The 20,649-nt window shown below is 43.3% G+C and overlaps 1 protein-coding gene across 2 annotated transcripts in view; it reads right to left on the reverse strand.

Annotated features, from left to right (window-relative positions):
- Nucleotides 1-3,277: 3,277 nt before the first annotated feature.
- The window catches only part of LOC120530124 (carbonic anhydrase-like), a 69,316-nt gene continuing 51,944 nt past the window's right edge, over nucleotides 3,278-20,649 (reverse strand). Inside the window, exon 7 of one of the 2 annotated variants that reach the window (XM_039754305.1) lies at nucleotides 3,278-3,908. In XM_039754305.1, coding sequence (XP_039610239.1) covers nucleotides 3,792-3,908 — 117 coding nt within the window. In that variant the 3' untranslated portion in view covers nucleotides 3,278-3,791. The remainder of the gene's footprint in view (nucleotides 3,909-20,649) is intronic. The other variant, XM_039754306.1, reaches the window with a different exon arrangement.

Genomic DNA, 20,649 nt, shown 5'->3' on the forward strand with positions numbered 1-20,649 from the left:
TAGTTTTATAAGAATTAAAAAAAGGAATAGCGCAACACTTATTATTACAGACAAAATCTACACAGTGAGGCATTATGCAAAAGTATTTCTGTTGGTGTAAAGGAGCGGAGCCCCCATCAGGTTTCTTGACATACTTCAGCTGAATAATTTGGTTTCAGAAAGTCCTCAGTACTGGTGTGTTTGAGAGAGGATGTGCAACATTGTTCATAATGGTGCTCAGTTTTGTCTTTATTCTCTCCTTCTCCACAACCTCCAGGAGGTTCAGATTGCACACTGTAACTGAGTCTGCCCTTTTAATTCTCTTGTTGATTTGGTGGACCTCTCTTGAAGTGATGCTACCAGCCTAGCATACAACACTGGCCATCACAGAGTTGTAGAAGATGTGCAGGATGTCACATCACACATTAAAGGAACGCAGTCGCCTATAGAAAAAAGAGTCGTCTCTGCCCTGTCTTATTTAGTTCCTCTGTGTTACGAGTCCAGTCCAACCTGTCAACCCACACCTAGTACTCGTAGGAGTGCACCACCTCTACATCCGCTCCATGAATAGTGACGGGACATGGGGGCTCTTTGGTGTTTCGAAACTCAATAAGCAGTTCCTTGGTTTTGCTGATGTTGAGTTGCAGACAGCTCTCATAGTTCTCCCCCTGACTTCTGTCCTCTGTCTCATCCCCCTTATCAGTACACCTCATAAGTGCAGAATTATCTGAGAATTTCTGCAAGTGACCTGACCTGATGTTACAGTCGGAGGAGTGCAGCCCTTGAAAGAGCCCCTGTCATTGATAGCAGGTTACAAGTCACAGAGAGTGACACAGTGCAAAGTGACACTTCTGATGTCATCAGATCGTGAAATTGTTGAAAGAGAGAGTTCAGATAATGAGCAGGAGAATGAAGGTGACAAAAAACACAAAAGGTATTGTCAAAGCTGCACTTCTGTCCAGTTGCTCATTATTTAGATATTTTTACGTTTAGAGAGATGAGAGTTAGGAAAAGAAGTGCCACTGATACTTAGCAGCATAGGAAGCCCTCGAAAGTGTCCATCACTGAGTCAGAGAAAGGGGAGACAAACGATGAACAACAGAGTAAGGCAGCGCAGAGTGACACTTCTGATGCCATCAGGATGTGCTTATGTAGACATTATGCTGAGCCACCACACATATGCTGGATGTATGATTCACCAAATTGCCAATCTTTATAACAATCTTGGTGATCGCAATCCTAAAGATACATCGGAGACAGAAAAGAAATTTGCAGTTCCATGGCAGTTGGAACTGGCAAATCCAATGCCAAATCCAATGTCTTCTGCAGGGCTTGTATGTTACAGGGTGTGACCACATGGGGGCACCTCAGATCCCACAGATACAGTCCCAAGTCAAACCAAAGTTTCTGTATTTTCCACCTTAATAAACATCTATGCTGCGGTGGGCTGGCGCCCTGCCCCGGGTTTGTTTCCTGCTTTGCGCCCTGTGTTGGCTTTGATTGGCTCCAGCAGACCCCCCGTGACCCAGTAGTTAGGATATAGCAGGTTGGTTAATGGATGGATGGATAAACGTCTATGTATCAGTCTGATTGTCCATCCAGTTGCTATCTTTCTTCTGTCCAACAGATGGCGCATCACAAATATTTGCAATGCTTTTACCAGACGGCATGCAACCGGATGGCCACACTGCAATGCAGACGTCAATGCTGAGGTCCACGTTGATAAGAACATTAAAACAATCTGGACGAGAACAGGCCATCCAGCCCAACAAAGCTCTTCAGTCTTATCCACTTAACTCTTCCAAAGTCGAGTTTTGAAAGTCCCTAACGCCTTACTGTCCACCACACTACTTGGTCGCTTATTCCAAGTGTCTGTCGTTCTTTGTGTAAACAAAAACTTCCTAATGTTTGTGTGAATTTCCAACGGTGTCTCCATGTCCTTGATGAACTCATTTTAAAGTCACCGTCTCGATCCACTGGACTAATTCCCTTCAGAATTTTAAACACTTCAGTCAAGTCACCTGTGTCTGCCTAACTCTTCCAAAGTTGAGTTTTGAAGGTCCCTAAAGCTCCACGGTCTACCACAGTGACTTCAAGCTGTATTAGTCTGGTAGCATCATGGCCAGTATTTTATGACTGAACCTTAACCAAAAATGTTTATCCATCTCCTTCCACATTATTGACCGTCATCCTCTTCCTCCTCAAGTGAGGTGAGACGACTCCTTTTATGTTGGACCTGGTAGAAGTCTTGCGGGTCATATGGAAGCTGCACAAAACAGGGAGGTCCTCTTCCTGCAGGGCCCTCTGGTGGCTCCCAAGGAACCCAACAGGCAATCAAGTCCCAGGCAACCCAGCAGGTGTCTAAAGTAGGACCAAGCCCGAGGTGCAATGCCATCTCTGGTACTGGGCGATGAATTGCACTTGATGAGAGTGTCTCGCCCTGTCCATCCATTATCTTTCCGCCCCGACGGGGATAAGAACCATAAACCATCCCGGCCGGGTTTGCACCTCCATCTGTGTTGTCTTTTCATTAAGAGCAGGAAATTTAGATGCCAGTCTATCCATTATGGCATTCTCAGGGGGATGTACAGCTTTCCTGTTGTCATGCATGCACATCTGGAGGGATCCCCAGACAAGCACTGCTGAGGTGCGCAATATAATACAATGCAATTTATTTTTGTGTAGCCCAAAATCACACACACACAATACTACTCTGGGGGCGAGAGGGGGCGCTGTCACTAACAGTATCCTGTCTTTTCCCACAACCCTAAGTGAGGGCACACTTGCTTGGCCGTGACACCTGGAGGAAGACCTGTCCGTTCGAAGCTGGTCTGCCATATAAACAGATGGCACAGGAAGGTGGCATCTTGATGCTCCACCAAGAGTCAGAGCACGACAAAAAAAACTAGCATTTTGTATGTGGGAGACCACCTGCAAAATGGAGTTTCAAATCAAAAACCCTCCTGTTGCACTCATTATAGTTACTGGGACCTGGAAACCAAACATGTCTATCCACTTATCCATTTATTGAATCCTCTTTACAGGTTTTTGAAATTGATGCCTATTCTGGAAATACTTGAAGCAGTGCCACGGGCAGGATGGCACTCCATATCAAGGGGTACATTCCTACTCACCATCAATGAGTTAAGAGTACAAGGAGAAGACACAGACTTGTCCGCAGCCGGGTACTGAATCAGCGTCTCAGAGCAGTGAGGTGGCAATATTACCAGCCTTGCCATCTTACCCATCATCAGGTCAGATCAAAATTTAAAAAAAAATAAATCAAAAGGCTGGCTCAAGAATTGCATATTTTATTCACAAAATCTTCCTAAGGCAATCAGAAGAAAATAATCAAAAATAGATAATATAATTCTTTTCTAATATAAGTGACATTTTCTCTTCTTTTCAAAATTTCTCACACATGCAAAACCCCCAAATCCATTACCTACTGGGATGAAGTCTCCATTGGCCCCCTACAAAGCACCAAATCCCATAATAAGGCTTTTCTGTGCATCATTAAGACAGATAATTATATTCTATTGAGGAAGAAAATCAGAAGATAAAAAAGTGGTGGGAAAAGGCAACATTAAAGACGAGCGCAGGGGCTGCAGAAGCTGGCATCGGCTAAGCGGACAGACATGTGAGTTGTGCCTGAGGTGCCCACGGCCCAGACGGCAGATGGGTGTGGCACGGCGTCTCTTTCTCTCTCCCTTTAGACTCGCTGAAAGTTGCATCTGATGAAGAGGCGGAGCTTGTGATGGAGATCAGCTGGGGAAAGTGGGAGGGGCTTTGGACAGACAGGTCCTGGGCTTCTAAGGGTAGACACGGACCTTCCTGTTCTTCAGGGGCTGAGGAGGGCGGAAGTTGTTCTGCATGTGACATGGGTGCTGATCTTTTCCTGTGAATAGGAGGCTGCGGAATTTGGCCATCTGTGAAAAGGAAGAGAAAGAAAATTTGCATGAGTAATCGGTGACAGGGGTAAAAGAATTTTGAACCTGAGGCACTCTGGGTGGAGACCCTCAAAGCCCATGGGGCCAAAAATTTTTAAAAATGACCCAAGTGTTGGTTTTCACAAAGTTTGCCCCTTCAGTGTTTTTAGATCTTTTTATCGGATGTTTCTATGGTAGACAGAAGTAGAATTACAAGCAATTCAGCAGTTTCAAAGGCTTTTATTGACAATGACATGAGGTTGTTGCAGAAGAGTCCATATTTGCAGCGTTGGTCCTTCTTTCTTTTTCAAGACCTCTACAATTCAATGGCAGCCCATTCTTGCATAATCAGAATTTGTGGGTTTTTGTTCGTCCACCCACCTCTTGAGGATTGACCACAAGTTCTCGGTGGGATTAGAGGTCTGAGGAGTTTCCTGGCCTTGGACCCCAAATGTTGATGTTTTGTTCCCTGAGTCACTTAGTTCTCACTTTTGCCTTATGGCCCGGTGCTCCGTCATGTTGGTCACAAAACTGTTTTTGGATGGTTGGGAGAAGTTGCTCTCGGAGGTTGTTTTGGTCCCAATTGTTTATTCATGGGGCACCACCAGGGCAGAGTTTGCTCAGGAATGAATGGCCGCAGGTAGATGTGAGTGAGGCGAAGACTTTTGGAGGACGGCCTGGTGGGTGTCGAGAAGAAAGAAGCCAAGAAACACATCAGGGACAGACTGATATTCTGAGTTTGGACAGCGGAGGACTGCTGGGGTCAAGTCACCTTCTCTGATGAATCCTCTGATTGTTTGGGGCATCCAGGAAAAAGAGAACCATCAGTCCTGTGTCAGGCCAACAGTAAAACATCCTAAGACCCTTCATGTCACGTGGGCTCACTCACAATTTGGCCTAAGAACACACCCATGAATAAAGAATTGGACCAAAACATCCTCTGAGAACAACTTCTCCCAACCATCCAAGAACAGTTTGGTGACCAGCAATGCATGATGGAACACCGGGCCATAAGGCCAAAGTGAGAACTTAGTGGCTCGGGGAACAAAGCATCAACATTTTGGTTGATGGCCAGGAAACTCCCCATTGAGAACTTGTGGTCAAAAACCTCAAGAGGTGGGTGGACAAACAAAAACCCACCAATTCTGACAAACTCCAAGCATTGATTATGCAAGAATGGGCTGCTGCCATCAGTCAGGATTGGGCCCAGAAGTTGATTGACAGACAGCCTGCCAGGGTGAATTGCAGAGGTCTTGAAGAAGAAAGAAGGGCCAGCACTGCAAATATGGACTCTTTGCATAAACTTCATGTCATTGTCAAAATAAGCCTTTGAAACTTCTGAACTGCTTGTAATTCTTCTTCAGCATACCAGAGAAACATCTGACACAAAGATCTAAAAACACGGGAAGTGGCAAACTTTGTGAAAACCAACACTTGGGTCACTCTCAAAACCTTTTGGCCACGACTGTATGTCCATACAGAACAAAACCAGTGACGTCATGCTTGTCAATAGTGGACACCATCCTGAGGTGTTTTGCAGGCACATAACGCTGTCATTATTCCTAAAACCGAGGACTGGCATGAGGAGTGTCATACTGGCATGGCATGGTGGGGTCTGACCCTTTTGACATTTATTTGGCACCTTTTAGGTTGACCTCCATTGCTAAGCTCCACATACATCAGCCCTGGCAGGTGAGGTAAGCTGGTCGAGGTCAGACAGGGCATCAGTGGGCGATCATATTTATATGTATTTATCACCTTTCCTGTCATCATGTTTATAAATACATGAAGTCAAACAGGAAGTCAGCGGTGAGAATTAGCGGTCTTATTTATATTTATATCCGCTCATGTGAGAAAGTAAGTACGCCGCATGAGATATTTGATCTTTCTCAGTTTAGGTGGACATATTAAGACTTGATCTTCATTTAAACAGAATCTACAGATAAAGGGGATATAAGAAAACAAAATCTGAATAAGCATAAATGCTAAATTTGCATGTAGGAGAGGTAAGTCCACTTCCACGTTTATCACAACCTCAGATCCCTGAAATTAGAATCACGTGCGCCGGATCAGAACTTCATTTGAGGGCATCTCGTCTGAAGCAACTTATTGAAACCCCGGACATGTGGTTTTGGTTGCTCTTTGCTGTTGAAGTGTGTGTTACCACCATGCTAGGGTCAAAAGAGCTCTCTAAAGGCCTTCAGGAAGAAGGATGTGGGACTCTGGGGGTCTGGGATTAGACTTCTAAAGATCTCCAAACAACTGGAAATCACCCATTTTGCTGATCCTCTCCAACTTGTGTAGGGCTGTGAGCACAAGACACCCCTCAGACACCACACAGCTGAGAGACGCCTGCATAAAACACTTTACATCTGTGGAGGTCAGAGATGGCTGGACAGTGACAGGAAACAAGCTTTTTGGGGGGGTTACACCAGCTATGAGAGGCTAAGGGTGGGCGTACCCTTTCCACAGACAGAAATGATGGTGTGTCTTTACAAAAAATGAACAGTGTTCAGTCTGGCTTTCTATAATTCCATCACCTTTACCTGGAGATACGGTTGAAATGAAGATCAAATCTCGGTGTTTCCACCTAACTTCGAGGCAAAAACCATTGCATGGGGTGCACTTACTTTTTCACAGGCCTGTAGCATGTTTCACACTGAGCACTTTACAAATATGGGAGTACAGACAGGAGAGGTGAGCTGACGGAGCTCAGACAGACACTCGCTGGTAGAGAATCATACACCTATTATTATATAGCGCCTTATAAAACAATTACCATTGCTAAGCTCTGAATACGTCCGTTCTGGAAGGTTAGGTAAGCTAATTGAGGTGAAACAGATAGTCACTGGTGGAGAATCAGTTGTTTTTATATAGCGCCTTATAAAACAATCACCATTGCTAAGCACTGGCAGGTGAGGGAAGCTGGCTGAGCTAAAACAAGCAGTCAATGGAGGGAGAGTCACAGATATTTTTATATTCAGGTAAGCTGGTCAAGGTGAAACAGGCCATCATTGGTGGAGAATCAGTGTTTATTTATTATATAGCGCCTTTAAGAACAATTATCATTGCTAAGATCCTAAATACATTAGTCCTGGCAAGTGAGGTAAGCAGGCTGAGGTGAAACAGGCAGTCACTGGTGGAGAATCACAGATATTTGTATATAGCACCTTATACAACAATTACCATTGCTAAGCGCTTAATATATTAACACTGAGAGGTGAGGGAAGCTGGCTGAGGTGAAACAGGCCGTCATTGGTGGAGAATCAGTGTTTATTATATAGCGCCTTTAAGAACAATTGCCATTAATACTCGGAATACATCGGCCCTGGCAGGTCAGGTAAGCTGGCTAATGTGAAACGGGTAGTCAATCACAGGTGGAGAAGCAGTGTTTATTATATAGCGCCTTATAAAACAATCACCATTGCTAAGCACTGGCAGGTGAGGGAAGCTGGCTGAGCTAAAACAAGCAGTCAATGGAAGGAGAATCACAGATATTTTTATATTCAGGTAAGCTGGTCAAGGTGAAACTGGCCGTCATTGGTGGAGAATCAGTGTTTATTATATAGCGCCTTTAAGAATAATTGCCATTTCTACACTCTGAATATGTCCGCCCTGGAAGGTTAGGTAAGCTAATTGAGGTGAAACAGATAGTCACTGGTGGAGAATCAGTTGTTTTTATATAGCGCCTTATAAAACAATCACCATTGCTAAGCACTGGCAGGTGAGGGAAGCTGGCTGAGCTAAAACAAGCAGTCAATGGAGGGAGAGTCACAGATATTTTTATATTCAGGTAAGCTGGTCAAGGTGAAACAGGCCGTCATTGGTGGAGAATCAGTGTTTATTAATTATATAGCGCCTTTATAAACAATTATCATTGCTAAGATCCTAAATACATTAGCCTTGGCAAGTGAGGTATGCAGGCTGAGGTGAAACAGGCCGTCATTGGTGGAGAATCAGTGTTTATTATATAGGTTTATTATATAGCGCCTTTAAGAACAATTGCCATTAATACTCGGAATACATCGGCCCTGGCAGGTCAGGTAAGCTGGCTAATGTGAAACGGGTAGTCAGTCACAGGTGGAGAAGCAGTTATTTTTAAATAGCACCTTATAAAACAATTGTAGTTTCTAAACTCCAAATACATTAGCACTTGCAGTGGAGGGAAGCAGACAGTCACTGGTGGAGAACCAAGCAGATATTTTTATATAGCGCCTTTTGAGGTAAGATGGTTAAGGTGAAATAGGAAGTCACTGGTGGAGAATCAGTTTTTTATATATATATATATATATATATATATATATATATATATATATATATATATATATATATAGCACCTTTTAAAGCAATTACCATTGCTAAGCTCTGAATACATCAGTCGTGTCAGGTAAGCTAAGCTGGTTAGGCTAAAAATCGAGCAATCCCTGGTAGATAATCAATCAGACATTTGTATATAGTGCCTTTTGAGGTAGGCTGGTTGAGGTGAAACAGGCAGTGAGTCACAGGTGGAGAATCAGGGATTCTTATATAGCGCCTTTTAAAACAATGACCATTTCTACACTCTAAATACGTCAGTCCTGGCAGGTTGAGGTAAGCTAGTTGAGGTGAAACAGGCAATCACTGGTTGAGAATCACCTATTTTTATATAGCGCCTTTTAAAACAATGACCATTTCTACACTCTGAATACGTCAGTCCTGGCAGGTGAGGTGAGCTGGTCGAGGTGAAATAGGCAATCGGTGGTGGGAATCAATGATGTTTATTATTATAAAGTGCCATTCTAGCTGATACAACTACTCTGTAAATGGAGTACAAAGTGATAGGCGCTATAAAAATGAACATTGGCCAGTTAACTGGATGTGACACAATGCTTGAAATGTGGACCCCCTACTCCTGAATAAGAAGGGAGAAACACACCACAAGGCAGTGAAAGAGAGGCAGAGAGACTCCAAGCTTAGAAAGAGACGGAGACCACCACTAGGGGGCGCTCTCTTTGAAGCCAGAAGAGATCAGCAGGTCATGTCCTAAACTGCACTTGTAAAATGGCAAAGGGGAATACACAATGGTGAGAGGAGTAGTAAAGCCTGGCTAGTTTTATACAAATAAAAATTAAGAAGAATGCGACAAGGCTGAAGGGTATGGTGGTCTCCCTAATTTAGGTTAACGTAATGCCTCTTTATCGAGCAGGAAGCCCAAATGATGTCTGAGTGTAAGGTCTTCAGCAAAGAGAAGGAAACTTATCTTAGAAAGAAAAGGAAGGAAAACAAATACACTGTTAAAAAACAGAAACAAAGGAAATTAGATTAATAAAAACAATGGAAAGAGGAAAAAGCCGAAAACAGACCAGCAATCAGCTGTGGATGGAGATATAATGGGGGGGTGGGTTAACATGTTAGTTTTTTTACTTTCGGAATATGAAATGGAAAACCACATGTAAATAAAACTGATCTGAAGTGGAATCGGGTGCCACTAGGGGGTGCGTATTTGGGGGTCCACGTTACGTTCACCAGCGGCATTAGTGGACTTTGATATTAGAGAGTGTGGAATCGTATAAACCCGCTGAACCTCCTTGGCGTGACTTCTACGTGATTATCATCAACCACGAGGCAGACTCAGGGTAGCACATAAGTCTACGTGTGTTTTGTAGATTTGAAAAAGCAAAATGAGCACGTCCTTCAGCAGGTGTAATGGGAGATGCTGCAGGCATACGGAGGGACGGGACCGCTCTTATATGCTCGTCGTAACCCTATATGAACGTACAGGGCTCAACACTGGGCGTTAAGGCAAATTCGGTCACCGTGGGTGTCGGACGCCATCGAGGACACGTCACCACTCCTGTCTGTGGTTTTCTGAGGATGGCTGCCATCCTTCCTTTGCTTAAAAGCATTTTGATGCAGCACCCTCCCACCAACACACACACACACACACACACTAAAGCCACCTGCACAACATCCCCGGAGATCAAAGCCCAGGAAAATAAAAATAAAAAAAAAACAGGAAAATAAACGGGCACTTCTCAAACAAATGCGTGCCGTTATCGAACGCCAGACAGGAAATCAAAGGTTTCAGTTCCTCAGAACCCCAGATGTGGCTCTTTGTTTAGTTTTTGAAACCACTCTGCATTTGAAAGCCATTTTAATAATCAGTTACAAGAAAAAAAGGATGGCACGTCATGGAATTGCATCCAAAATATAAAGACTGACGCTTGAGCCATCCATCCATCAATTAAACCAGCCCACCAGCCAGCCAAGCAGGAGAGTTTGTATGTTAGTCAGATGTGACAGCAGTGGGTACCTTCTTGAAACGGGGCAATTGTCCCACTTGGAAGTGTGTTCTTCATTTTGGATCTTCTTCCAAGAAAGTCAAGTATTGAAAGTCCCTAAAGTCTTACTGTTCACCACTCTACTTGGTCGCTTATTCCAAGCCATTCCCTGAAGGGCGCAGTGGCTGCTGGTTTTGTTCCAAACCAGTTGCTTAATAAGAATCACTTATTGCTCAAGTAACACTTCTGCTTCACTTTAGTTATCTCCCTCGCTAAGATTTTGAACCCTTATTGATTATTTAAGTCTTAAACAGCTGCATTGTCGGTTTTTAATTGCTCTTTATTAGCCATAAGATGCAAATGACAAAAGAAACCAGCAGTTATCCGTTTTGCTTGTTCCCCTTTACACCTCTGTGTGTATTTATTGTGCACTATTTGGTTTAATTAAATACTTGGAAGGAAAGAGAAGAGAAACAAAGTGAAGGATTGAGGGTTACCCATCCGTTTTACACTTCAAAAGTATTTGGATTATATCCTTAGAATGGGAAAAAAATCTGGGATATGAGAATGACTTGACATGACACGTCAACGACAAAGTGAAGAAGAAAGAGCAGCGCGTCGAAAAAAAAGAGACTCAAAAGCGTTGGAGAGAAAAGAAATCAAAAAAGAACAAAAATAATCTATGTGCAAATTTTGAAAATAAGGAAAGTAATAATCAGCCCATCCCGAGAGACTAGACTTTGTGCCATGAGATTTAACCACAACCAGGGCCGGTAAAAGACAAAGCAGAATGTTGTAAAGAATTCAAAAATGTCGGCGTGATACAGATGCAGAGCAGGTTAGAGATAATAGAAGTCGGAAGATTCAAAAGTCTCAAAAAAAAAAAATGAAAATAAAGATCGCATTAGCGCAAAACAAACCCAAAAACATTACTCGATGAAATAACAGAAGAGCTAAAAGAGACCAAATAGTGTTTAAGGATGTCTGGGGGACAAGAGAGACAAGGCAGTGAGACAAAAGGACAGCTGCTGTGCAGGCTTTTAAACATTGCGAAGTGCGATCACGCAGAGTACGATGCATTACTTGGTCTACCAGCGTCTATCGTTGTTTGTTTAAAGAAAAACTTCCTAATGTTTGTGTGAAATTTACCCTTCACAAGTTTCCAACTGAGTCCCCGTGCTCTTGATGAGCTCATTTTAAAGTCACCGTCTCGATCTGCTGGACTAATTCACTTCATAATTTTAAACACTTCAGTCAGATCTCCTCTTAATCTTCTTTCACTTAAACTGTAACGGCTCAGCTCTTTTAATCTTTCCATCCATCCATCCATCCATCCTCTTCCGCTTATCCGAGGTCGGGTCGCGGGGGCAGCAGCTTAAGCAGAGAGGCCCAGACTTCCCTCTCCCCGGCCACTTCTTCCAGCTCTTCCGGGAGAATCCCAAGGCGTTACCAGGCCAGCCGGGAGACATAGTCCCTCCGGCGTGTCCTGGGTCTTCCCCGGGGCCTCCTCCCAGTTTCCTCATAACTCTGAATCAGCCCAGTCGCCCTTCTCTGGACCTTCTCTAGTGCTGCTATGTCTTTTTTGTAGCCTGGAGACCAAAACTGCACCCAGGACTCCAGATGAGGCCTCACCAGTGTGTTATAAAGCTTGAGCAGAACCTCCTGTGACTTGAACTCCACACGTCAAGGCACTATATAACCTGACATTCTGTGAGCCTTCTTAATGGCTTCTGAACACTGTTGGGAAGTTGATAGCTTAAAGTCCACTACGACTCCTAAATTCTTCTCATAAGGTGGACTCTCAATTTTCCGACCTCCCATTGTGTATTCAAACCTCACATTTTTACTTCCTATGTGTAATTCTTTACATTTACTGACATTAAATTTCATTTGTCCAAGCCTGTCTGCTGTCCAAGTCCTTCTGTGATGATATAACGGATTCCAAATTATCTGCTAATCCACCTATCTTGGTATCATCTGCAAACTTAACCAGCTTGTTACTTATATTCCTATTTAAATCATTTATTTATATTAAAAATAGCAGCAGCCCCTACACTGACCCCTGCTGGTCACCACTCTTGACATCGGCCAGTTCTGATGAGGTTCTTCACACCATCACCCTCTGCTTCCTGTATCTGAGCCAATTCTGCACCCGTCTAAAAACATCACCCTGAACTGCCACTTCTTTTAGTTTGATGCCCACCCTCTCATGTGGCACCTCATGAAATGCTTTCTGAAAGTCCACATCACTAATATCATCTGCTCCTCTCTGATCGTATCCTTTTGTTACCTCCTCATAGAATTCCAGCCTGTTATTAAAACACAACCTCCCTCTTCTGACCCCATGCTGATTGTCCCTAATTACTCCTGTACTTGTCATGTGTTGCTCAATCTTATCCTTAATAATTCCTTCCATTAAATTTTCCTGGGATGCTTGTTAAGCTTACTGGCCTATAGTTGCTGGTATCTGCCCTGTCACCCTTTTTATATAATAGGATGATATCTGCCATGGTTCTGACCCTTTGGCTTTTGTGTTCAGGTTCTGTTCTTGACTTTACTAGACTTGCCTTTGTTTTTCATATATACAGTGATCCCTCGCTATATCGCACTTTGACTTTCGCGACTTCACTCCATCGTGGATTTTATATGTAATCATATCTAAATATACATCGTGGATTTTTCACTGGTTCGCGGGTTTCTGCGGACAATGGGTTTTTATTTCTGGTACATGCTTCCTCAGTTGGTTTTCCCAGTTGATTTCATACAAGGGACGCTATTGGCAGATGGCCGAGAAGCTACCCAATCGGAGCACGCGGTTAAGTTCCTGGATGCTGATTGGCTCAGTGATGGACAGCAGCATTCGATTTCGCTTTGTGTTAGCCAGCATCTCGTCTCGCTCATTCACCATCAACTAGTGATGGGAAGTTCGGATCATTTTACTGACTCGGATCTTTGAGTCTCATTCAGCAAAATGAACGAATCATTTTTCGAGTCATTTCGTTCAGTTCTCTTTCCGGCTCAGACTGCATAGGTTAAGCTTATGGGGCTGTCACGTGATAACGGAACGACTCGAAAAACCCGAAGACTCGAAACAGGTGAATCAATTCCAATACAGAAACTATAGGAAGTTGCGCAAATGCGCATGCGCGACTGAACGAATCACTCCCACAAGACGACTCGTTCTTCCTGAGTCACATTAAAGATTGAACGAATCGTTCAAGAACGACCCATCACTACCATCAACGTGTTTCGCTGTGTAAAGTATTAACTTTTGTGCCCCTTCGTTATGTCTCCAAAACGATCTGCTCCTCTCCTGCTAAATAAAGATGCTAACGATTGTCGAAAAGGTAAAGGTTTTGGATGTGTTGAAGGAAGGGAAGAGGCTCCTTTACAAGAGCTGTAACGCTCTCCTTTGCTGTGCAGTAACATTTATGTCATCGTTATCGGACAAGTCGTCATGTACTTATAACTAATTTTCTACGTACGTACTTAGTACACGTACGTACGTTTCGTGTAACTGAGCACACATTTTATACAGTTTTTCATGCATCGTATGTATTTATTGCTGGTGGCCAGTCTATCGTAATGGCAGTAACGTATGTGATAATGGAGACGCTCGATATCTTTAAAATAACATTTATGTTTTATTTATATTTACATGTTGTAGATTTTTCATTTATTTTTATATTACCTAATCCAGGGGTGGGCAAAGTCATTCCCTGAAGGGCCGCAGTGGCTGCAGGTTTTTGTTCCAAACCAGTTGCTTAATAAGAATCACTTATTGCTCAAGTAACACTTCTGCTTCACTTTAGTTATCTCCCTCGCTAAGATTTCGAACCCTTATTGATTATTTAAGTCTTAAACAGCTGCATTGTCAGTTTTTAATTGCTCTTTATTAGCCATAAGATGCAAATGACAAAAGAAACCAGCAGTTATCCGTTTTGCTTGTTCCCCTTTACACCTCTGTGTGTATTTATCGTGCACTATTTGGTTTAATTAAATACTTGGAAGGAAAGAGAAGAGAAAAAAAGTGAAGGATTGAGGGTTACCCATCCGTTTTACACTTCAAAAGTATTTGGATGATATCCTTAGAATGGGAAAAAAATCTGGGATATGAGAATGACTTGACATGGCAGAGTTAAAGCACTAACAAGCCATGAAATGTAATTATTGGCAAGAATTGTTTTCTAATTAAGCAACTGGGTTGGAACAAAAACCCGCAGTGTCCTGCAGGAATGACTTTGCCCACCCCTGACCTAATCAATTACAATGTGTTTTAAACTGTATTACGTATTAAATAAAACTCCTCAATGATATACGATACGTATGCTTGTGCTTAGTATATAAACAGTGAGGGTGGCACAGTGGGTAGTGCTGCTGCCTCGCAGTAAGGAGACCCGGGGTTCGCTGCCCAGGTCCTCCCTGCATGTTCTCCCCGTGTCTGCGTGGGTTTCCACCCACAGTCCAAAGATATGCAGGTTAGGTGAACTGACAATCCTAAAAATTGTACCTAGTGTGTGCTTGGTGTGTTGGTGTGTGTGCCCTGTGGTGGGCTGGCACCCTGTGTTGGCTGGGATTGGCTCCAGCAGACCCCTGTAACCCTGTAGTTGGGATATAGCGGGTTGGATAATGGATGGATGGATATATACAGTGTGTTTACATACATAATTTCAATGAATAGAGAATATAAAGGGTTTATGCTGTAAAACTGTGCGGGAAAAGTTTATAAGAGTGTGGGAGAGTTTATAAGAGCTTAAAATGTATAAAAATGACCATATGGTTTTTACTTCGTGGATTTTCACCTTTCGCGGGGGGTTCTGGAACGCAACCCCCACGATCGAGGAGGGATCACTGTATGTACATATACAGTGGTGTGAAAAACTATTTGCCCCCTTCCTGATTTCTTATTCTTTTGCATGTTTGTCACACAAAATGTTTCTGATCATCAAACACATTTAACCATTAGTCAAATATAACACAAGTAAACACAAAATGCAGTTTTTAAATGATGGTTTTTATTATTTAGGGAGAAAAAAGATCCAAACCTACATGGCCCTGTGTGAAAAAGTAATTGCCCCCTGAACCTAATACCTGGTTGGGCCACCCTTAGCAGCAATAACTGCAATCAAGCGTTTGCGATAACTTGCAATGAGTCTTTTACAGCGCTCTGGAGGAATTTTGGCCCACTCATCTTTGCAGAATTGTTGTAATTCAGCTTTATTTGAGGGTTTTCTAGCATGAAGCACCTTTTTAAGGTCATGCCATAGCATCTCAATTGGATTCAGGTCAGGACTTTGACTAGGCCACTCCAAAGTCTTCATTTTGTTTTTCTTCAGCCATTCAGAGGTGGATTTGCTGGTGTGTTTTGGGTCATTGTCCTGTTGCAGCACCCAAGATCGCTTCAGCTTGAGTTGACGAACAGATGGCGGACATTCTCCTTCAGGATTTTTGGTAGACAGTAGAATTCATGGTTCCATCTATCACAGCAAGCCTTCCAGGTCCTGAAGCAGCAAAACAACCCCAGACCATCACACTACCACCACCATATTTTACTGTTGGTATGATGTTCTTTTCTGAAATGCTGTGTTCCTTTTACGCCAGATGTAACGGACATTTGCCTTCCAAAAGTTCAACTTTTGTCTCATCAGTCCACAAGGTATTTTCCCAAAAGTCTTGGCAATCATTGAGATGTTTTTAGCAAAATTGAGACGAGCCCTAATGTTCTTTTTGCTTAACAGTGGTTTGCGCCTTGGAAATCTGCCATGCAGGCCGTTTTTGCCCAGTCTCTTTCTTATGGTGGAGTCGTGAACACTGACCTTAATTGAGGCAAGTGAGGCCTGCAGTTCTTTAGACGTTGTCCTGGGGTCTTTGTGACCTCTCGGATGAGTCGTCTCTGCGCCTTGGGGTAATTTTGGTCGGCCGCCACTCCTGGGAAGGTTCACCACTGTTCCATGTTTTTGCCATTTGTGGATAATGGCTCTCACTGTGGTTCGCTGGAGTCCCAAAGCTTTAGAAATGGCTTTATAACCTTTACCAGACTGATAGATCTCAATTACTTCTGTTCTCATTTGTTCCTGAATTTCTTTGGATCTTGGCATGATGTCTAGCTTTTGAGGTGCTTTTGGTCTACTTCTCTGTGTCAGGCAGCTCCTATTTAAGTGATTTCTTGATTGAAACAGGTGTGGCAGTAATCAGGAAATTGAACTCAGGTGTGATACACCACAGTTAGGTTATTTTTAACAAGGGGCAATTACTTTTCACACAGGGCCATGTAGGTTTGGATTTTTTTTTCTCCCTAAATAATAAAAACCATCATTTAAAAACTGCATTTTGTGTTTACTTGTGTTATATTTGACTAATGGTTAAATGTGTTTGATGATCAGAAACATTTTGTGTGACAAACATGCAAAAGAATAAGAAATCAGGAAGGGGGCAAATAGTTTTTCACACCACTGTATGTTATATATAAAAACGTCTACACGTGGAAGTGTGTGTGTGTGTGTGTGTGTGTGTGTGTGTCGGTCTGTCCAGCCCGGAAGTGAGAGCTGGAGTCGGGGTAAGAGCTCCACCTCAGAGGATATGCAAGTGAGGCGAGCGCATCGGCAAAACGAATCCATCCTGGGAAAGAGACGCCCAGAGTTGTTCCTTTCTCTACATTCCAATTTTTTTTCTGACGATTTTTAATCATTTCTAGGACCCCGGGCTTTTTACAGCTAGTGTTGATATCTCTCCATTACAAAAAAAATACCTTGGGACGAGACAAGACTTTTTTCCCAGTGACGAGATGTGATCTTTTGAAGAGAGACACTTTCACGTCCCACGAGACGGTCAAGTCACGCCCTACTTACAACCATTTTCAAACAAGACCACTCATCTAACCTCTCAGCTGTGGGAATGCTTTTGGCAGACACACCTCATGTGCTCTTAAAAATTCTAAGACGTTCTAGATGACACGTCAACGACAAAGTGAAGAAGAAAGAGCAGCACGTCGAAAAAAAAGAGACTCAAAAGCGTTGGAGAGAAAAGAAATCAAAAAAGAACAAAAATAATCTATGTGCAAATTTTGAAAATAAGGAAAGTAATAATCAGCCCATCCCGAGAGACTAGACTAGACCAGGGCTGGAAAAAGACAAAGCAGAATGTTGTAAAGAATTCAAAAATGTCGGCGTGATACAGATGCAGAGCAGGTTAGAGATAATAGAAGTCGGAAGATTCAAAAGTCTCAAAAAAAAAATGAAAATAAAGATCGCATTAGCGCAACACAAACCCAAAAACATTACTCGATGAAATAACAGAAGAGCTAAAAGAGACCAAATAGTGTTTAAGGATGTCTGGGGGACAAGAGAGACAAGGCAGTGAGACAAAAGGACAGCTGCTGTGCAGGCTTTTAAACATTCGAAGTGCCGCACGAGATGCAGATCACACGACACGGCAGCAGCAGCAGCAAGACAGCAGCTGATCGAGCAAAGAGGAGGTAAATAAACTGTATTTGTTCCTATTGTATCACCATTTAAGAGGGGGTTTCAGAGGAGTGACTGTGTCTCCTTGGGGTGCTTTCAGCCCCCCTCTTCACAACGCGAGCGGCAGAGACGCAAAGTGGCTGGTGTGTAGCGCAGGCCTTGGGAGGGCAAAGCCTCTTAGTGTAGGTATATATGTATATATATATATATATATATATATATATATATATATACATACATACATATACTGTGCCAGACAGCCGGTTCCCATGCCTGGCAGGGATGCCCCTGCTGCATCTGTTCCGGGGGATCAACCATGTGCAGCTCAGTACCTCCCCCGGGACACTTGGTGGCAGCCTCCCTGGCGGACGGTGATCCCCCAGCTTGTCACATGGCTCCATGCGAGACAGATTCCTCCACAGCCTGGTTGGGGGCTCGGATGGCCGCTAGGGGGAGCTGAATGGAGTCAGCAGCCCAGCTGGATGATTCTTCAGCCTCACCCGGAGGTACAACCAGGACCAGGTGGTCTAGCACCTGGAACACTTCCGAGTGGGTTATGAAAAGGGCCAGCCACCACCACTCAAGGAGCCAGAGTTAGGAGGAGGACTAAGCTTGAGGAGGAGTGGTGGTAAAGGAGAAGAGTGGTTTGTGGGTGCAGTTTTGCTTTTGGGACTGTGTTGGGCAGTGTGGCATGGGGTAAGACGTGTCCCACAGCTGAATAATCAATAAAGCCTTTGTGTTAATTTGGTACGTGCCTCTGCGTCAGTCTGTGTCAGGTCGGCCGCTTATATAGCACCTTATTACTATATATATATATATATATATATATATATATATATAGACACACACACATATATGCATACATATACACACACATTTTACATATGTTCAACTTCAATTACACTTATGTTAGAAATAATTTCAATTATTTGGCTTGTTGTAGCGAGCTCGTTACTTGTTAACAGTAAGTCTGTCACCGCGTCCGGATCACAACAGTGACAGTTGAAATGTTTATGTAGACTTTCCCTGATTTATGAGTCTTGTTCACATTTCTTTGTATTTTCGGTGACCCGGCTGGAAACCCCTCCCACAACTTCCATTAATCCTGGCACTCCTTGGTGGGGATCCTGTTAACTGTTTAAATTAGTTACCACCATTGTGGTTGTAAAGCTATAACTGAATAAGCGAGTGATCGGATTCAGCCTTCTTTCCTACACGACTACACATCGAGACGGAAATCTGAGTTACCGTAGCCTTTTTTGTCAGCTCTGGCCTCATCAATGAGGTGTTTCTGTCCATGGAAATGGTTGTTTTGTTTTTTTTGGACCATTATGAATAAACTCTAGAAACTGTTGTGTGTGAAAAAGTTACAGAAATACCCAAAGCAGCCCATCTGGCACCAACAATCATATAACAGTCCAAATCATTGAGACTGCATTTTGATGTGAACATGAACTGAAGCCCCTGACCTGACTGCAGGATGTTATTCATTTAGCTGCTGCCATTTGATTGGCTGATTAGCTATTTCATATAATGAGCAGCTGTGGTGGGCTGGCACCCTGCCCGGGTTTTGTTTCCTGCCTTGCGCCCTGTGTTGGCCGGGATTGGCTGTAGCAGACCCCCTGTGATCCTGTAATTATGATATAGTGGGTCGGATAATGGATGGATATAATGAGCAGCAGATGTACAGATGTCCTTATCATTTACTCATTGAGCGTTTGACAGTATGAATAATCCCTTATAATAATTAAAACATTATACGTGATGTCACCGTGTTACATGGACCAATTAACAGTTCAGGTACAGCTTTATCATTATGAGTTTTCCACAAAGCTCATGCTCTCTCCACTGTATTTCACCTACGTATGCTAAGATAATCTAAGAAAATACGTACACAGCAAAACTCATTTAATTCTAAGGGTGAGGACGCACAGTGCATATCAACGAGTGGTGACCCCCCGTGACAGCTGCCGCCACATTTCTAAGTTTATCAGGAGCCACGCAGTTTCATTTGGAGTCTGAAAGGTTACCAAGTAGAAGACTTTAAACAGACCGGCCATTCAGACAATTTCCACATTAAAAGCTAAATCTGCTGTGCAGGTTTCTAATCCCCGCTCTCCCTCTAGCGTGCTTGATCTGATTATCCTGATCATATTAACAAAACTGGCAGACAAAAGCTTTAAAATTTAATCAAACTGAATTGAATTAAATGACAGCAACAGGGGACCGGTGTGACAAAACAGCGCCTAAGCTTTCACGGTGGCTGCTTTTTATCTGCAAGAGAAGCAGAAGTTGACACTGATGCTGGAAAAACTGATGAGGGAGTGTGAAGGAGGAAAGACATTTGAAGAAGTGCTGCAGTCCCTGTGTCCTTCGATAGAGACATGACAGCTCGTGGGGACTTCAGCGGATGACGTCTTACACAACTTCTAGTCTTTGGATTTGTCGGACTTGCTGACAGCAGTTGCCGATCTCGTCACTGGACGAAATCAATTTACATGACTGACGGTCTCTGGGAAAGGCAACTTTAACGACCTGATGCCGACCTTCCAGCAGAGTGTTGCTTGGCCCTTTCACGAAAGTTGGAGCGTTTGACGTTTATTTTTTAATTTATTTCATCCAAATGTCAATTATTATATACTGCTCAAAAAAAATTAAAGGACCCCCTTTTTAACGAGAGTATAGCATCAAGTCAATGAAACTTGTGGGCTGTTGATCTGCTGAGTTAAGTAGCAGAGGGGCTTGTTCGTCAGCTTCAGATGCTTTGGTGCACTGGAGGGGGCAACACTGAGACGACCCCCAAAACAGGAATGAATGGGTTAACAGCTGGAGGGAGGCCACTGACATTATTCCCTCCTCCTCTGTTTTGTCACTCGTTCTGCATTTGTCACTCGGTCAGTGTCACTACTGGTAGCATGAGGCCATACCTGAACCCTGCAGAGCTGGCACAGGTAGTCCATCTTCTCCAGGATGGTAGGCACATCAATACGTGGCATTGCCAGAAGGTTTGTTGTGTCTGCA

This window comes from Polypterus senegalus, chromosome 5 (genome assembly GCF_016835505.1).
Source record: "Polypterus senegalus isolate Bchr_013 chromosome 5, ASM1683550v1, whole genome shotgun sequence".
In the NCBI taxonomy this organism is placed as follows: Eukaryota; Metazoa; Chordata; class Cladistia; order Polypteriformes; family Polypteridae; genus Polypterus; species Polypterus senegalus.